Source organism: Alligator sinensis, unplaced genomic scaffold (genome assembly GCF_000455745.1).
Source record: "Alligator sinensis unplaced genomic scaffold, ASM45574v1 scaffold1278_1, whole genome shotgun sequence".
Classification (NCBI taxonomy): Eukaryota; Metazoa; Chordata; order Crocodylia; family Alligatoridae; genus Alligator; species Alligator sinensis.
In genome coordinates this window covers 35,711-39,734 of record NW_005843297.1, presented here as the reverse complement: position 1 = coordinate 39,734, position 4,024 = coordinate 35,711, and the positions used below count along the sequence as shown (strand labels likewise).

At 52.3% G+C, this 4,024-nt stretch overlaps 2 protein-coding genes across 2 annotated transcripts in view; both read left to right on the top strand.

The window, feature by feature from the left end:
- Positions 1-591, top strand: part of LOC102386809 (protocadherin gamma-A5-like) — a 5,946-nt gene extending 5,355 nt beyond the window's left edge. The window contains exons 3-4 of the mRNA XM_025194752.1: positions 15-275; positions 568-591. Coding sequence (XP_025050537.1) covers positions 15-275; positions 568-591 — 285 coding nt within the window. The remainder of the gene's footprint in view (positions 1-14; positions 276-567) is intronic.
- A 1,862-nt stretch (positions 592-2,453) lies between these two features.
- Positions 2,454-4,024, top strand: part of LOC102386313 (protein dachsous-like) — a 10,798-nt gene continuing 9,227 nt past the window's right edge. Inside the window, exon 1 of the mRNA XM_014527085.2 lies at positions 2,454-4,012. Coding sequence (XP_014382571.2) covers positions 2,515-4,012 — 1,498 coding nt within the window. The 5' untranslated portion in view covers positions 2,454-2,514. The remainder of the gene's footprint in view (positions 4,013-4,024) is intronic.

Sequence of the window (4,024 nt, the reverse complement as noted above, 5' to 3'; positions counted from 1 at the left end):
ACCGCTGGCGGCAGGCGCAGCTGCTGGGCTCGGCCGGCGGCGCCCTGGCCGGGGTGCCCGTCTCGCACTTCGCGGGCATCGACGGCGTCCGCGCTTTCCTGCACTCCTACTCCCAGGACGTGTCTCTCACGGCGGGCTCCAGGAAGAGCCAGTGGAGCTTCGGCCCGCCCAGCTCTGCCGGCACCCTGCCTCGGCCGCCGGCGGGACAGGGCAAGGAGCCTGCCCCGGTGGATAAGGATTCAAAGGTGTGTGAGGCGGACCAGGCTGCGCTGCAGGTGAGCCGACGTTTTTGTACCTTATGACTTCTCTTAGTCGGTCTTGGCGAGTAGCCGTAGATATGTTGAAATTGCTTGACTAGGGGAAGGCCTTTTTACGTGTGATTCGGAACGAAAGTTAAAGACTGGCTTTCCTTTGCGTCTATGGCTTTACTGTACCAGATCTGTTGAACTTTGGTACATTAATCTGATCATCAATGTCTAAGGTTGCTGGTGTTTTTTATTTGTAACTGTTATATACAGGTTTGGGGGCTTTTATGTTTATAAGCCCACTTGTCTTTATCTTTCGCAGTTTCGCCTTCCGACTAGACTCTAGGGATTCTTTTAAAATGTGATCCTTGAATCTAATCATTTGGTCGTTACATTTCCGTTTTTACTGGATAGTAACAGTGTAATTCTGAGAGCAGTGTGTTACTTGAACCTGGAAACCTGTGTTTATATTTTCGTTTATATTGCCAAAAGCCATCAAATCTCATTCTCTTTCTGGTGTTTTTCAATAACGATACATTTCAAGACTTTCTTTAACCCCAGCCTGTCCTGGAAGGGTCATTAAATTCCCAGTTGTTGCTCTAATCTAGGGTTCTGTGTGCCAGTCCCCTTTGGGCCTCCTCTTGAGGGCTTTCTTTAATAGACTCAGGTTTTAGAGGGTACTTGTACAGAGTGCAGTTTACGCCGAATGCGTCATTCCCTTTCCTGCTCTAAGCTGTCAAGTGCTATGACTATTAGCGCCTATAAGCGCTTTGATGTAGCTATTTTAATCGAAGGTATCTTCAAGCAGAATGATCAGTTGACCATATTAGAAACAGAGAAGTTTGTGTATAATTTTAGGAATTAATATTTCTAGAGCACACGATGTATCGATCGGTGTATCAGTCCAAATATACGCCTCCCCGAAATTATCGAATGGCACATATACGAACAGTCCATATCCATGGTATTACGGTAAACAACGGTATATTTATACCGAGGAGGCAGTGAGAGCCTCTTTTTTCCAGCATTTTGGTACTGACAAGGTGCAACATAGGAATCATGATATGTTCATGATTAGGTACTTTACCCTTGTGGGAGTAATATTTGAGTTAAGAATCTAAAACATCCTAGTAAGTCATTTTCAACACGCAGTGTGGTTCCCTTGAGCACGTAATAATTGTTAGTAAAGACTGGCCGCTTAATATTGCTAGGATGGCGTGGGTATGTGAGTGTAGTTAGATCAGTTTTTCCTTAAAGTTGGAATGTTTGACTTTTCTTTTCCCTTTTTGTTTACTCTTTGTCTCAAAAAGCATTTCTTCCATGTCACGGATACCAATGCATTTAACTTTTCAGGGATAGCTCAAATGTCGGGTGCCAGTATGGCGGATTCGAGATCGTATAAAGGACATAAGAGCTGTCTGTAATTATAGTACAGTTTGCAAAAATGGAAAGCATTCCTATTGGAATTAAGCCCTCTATGGATACTGTGAGTACTCGGATAATTCTGAAAGAAAAAAAGAAACTTAAATGGAAAATAAGTCTCAAGACGGAAATGGGAACATGTAGAACTCAGAGTAACATGGAATATGTAGAACTCAGAGTAACATGTGTCATACATACCAAAAAGCTTTGGCCACCAAGCCTGATCACACACGCTTGTGTGTAACTGTGGAAGGCAAAGGGTTAAACATCTTGGAAATATAGTCTTAATTACAAATTCATATATGTTTATGGATACATGACATCAAAGGAAAAGGAAAACCCGACTGATTTTCAGAGTAATACTAAACCGATAACTACGCATTTCACACATATAATAGCAGTGTTTCAAGCTGACATTTAGTTTTCTGAGGCACAAATTTTGCCCTGCACAACAATAGTCAACACACTCTGAATCTGCCTTTTTGCTCCATTGTTAGTGAAACCACAGCGGCGCCTGCTCAGATCTCTGCAGTTCCCCGACTGCGACTCCGAGTGCCGCTGTTGGCCAATACGCAGCGGCGCTGCAGACTGGGATCCATTGGAGCCTCCTGCAGTGAGATTGCTCAGACAGCTCAGAGCAGGAAGAAAGCAAAGCAGAGAGACCTTCGGGGCCGCCCAGAAGAGGAAAGCACAGCAAGGCGCTCGAGACAGAGACTGAGCAGGGACCGCGGACCCAGTGCTCTCACCCGTTCTCTGCCTTCTGTCGTTTACCTGGGATTTCTAACACCCTAACACGATCGACACGGAGAAAAGAAAGAAGCAGGACAGCGTTCTCCGGGAGACGGGAATGGAAGCCGGGCACAGCCAGAGCGGCCGGGAGGCCGGGCGGCAAGTACTGTCCTTTCCCTTCTTGCTGGCTCTGCTCTGCGGGGCGGTCTCGGCGCAGATTCGCTATTCGGTCCCCGAGGAAATGCCCAAAGGGTCCCTCGTGGGCAATCTCGCCAAGGACTGGGGACTGAGTGTGGGAGAACTGCCCGATCGCAGGCTCCGTGTCATCTCGGAGAAGCAGTACTTCACGGTGAAGGGCGAAAACGGGAACCTGTACGTGAGTGACCGGATAGACCGGGAGGAAATCTGCGGGAAGGCCCCGCTCTGCGCTCTCGCTTTCGAAGCCGTGGTGGAAAATCCACTGAACGTTTTCCACATCAACGTCGAGATCCAGGACATCAACGACAACGCGCCGCGCTTCATACAAGATAAAAATACCCTCGAGATCAATGAATTGACGCTGCCAGGAGCCCGCTTTCTCCTCGGAAATGCAGAAGACCCGGACGTGGGCTCCAACTCCCTGCAGAGTTACCAGCTCAGCTCCAACGCCAACTTCGTGCTGGAGGTCAGGGAGAGCCAGGACGGGGAAAAGTACGCGGCGCTGGTGCTGCAGAAGCCTCTGGATCGGGAAAGGCAGCCCGGGCTGCACTTGGTCCTCACGGCAGTGGACGGGGGGCAGCCCGCCAGAACCGGCACGGCTCGCGTCTGGGTCAACGTCACCGACGCCAACGACAACGCGCCCGTCTTCACCCGGGACGTCTACAAGGGGCGCGTGCGGGAGGGCGCCCCCGCGGGCTCCCTCGTGCTCCAGCTGAACGCCTCCGACAGCGACGAGGGCGCCAATGCGCATGTCACCTACGGGTTCAGCAAAGTTCCCGGGAAGGTCCGAGAGAAATTCAGCCTGGAGGCGGAAACGGGGAGGATCACGGTGAGGGAGCCGCTGGACTTCGAGGAAGCAGCAGCCTACACCTTGGCAGTGGAAGCAAAGGACGGCGGCGGCCTGGTGACCCACTGCAAAGTGGAGATCGAGGTTGTGGACGAGAACGACAACGCGCCCGAGGTGACCTTCACCTCCGTGTCCAGCCCCGTCCCCGAGGACTCCCAGAGCGGCACCGTGATCGCACTGATCCATGTCAATGATCCGGATTCGGGACAAAACGGAGAAGTGGCCTGCCGCATTCCGGACAACCTGCCCTTCAAGCTGGTGTCGTCCTCCAAGAACTACTACAAGCTGGTGACCGCCGGCGCCCTGGACAGAGAGCGCAGCCCCGACTACAACGTCACGGTCACGGCCACGGACAAGGGCGCTCCGCCGCTCGCCACCACCCAGACCGTCCGGCTCCAGGTCTCGGACGTCAACGACAACGCGCCGCTCTTCGACGAAGCGTCGTACAGCGCCTACGTGGCGGAGAACAACCCGGCGGGGGCCTCGCTTCTCCGCGTGCGAGCCTCGGACCCCGACCTGGGCCGCAACGGCCGAGTCACCTACTCGCTGGTCAGCCCCGACGGCGGCGGCGGCGGGGGACGGA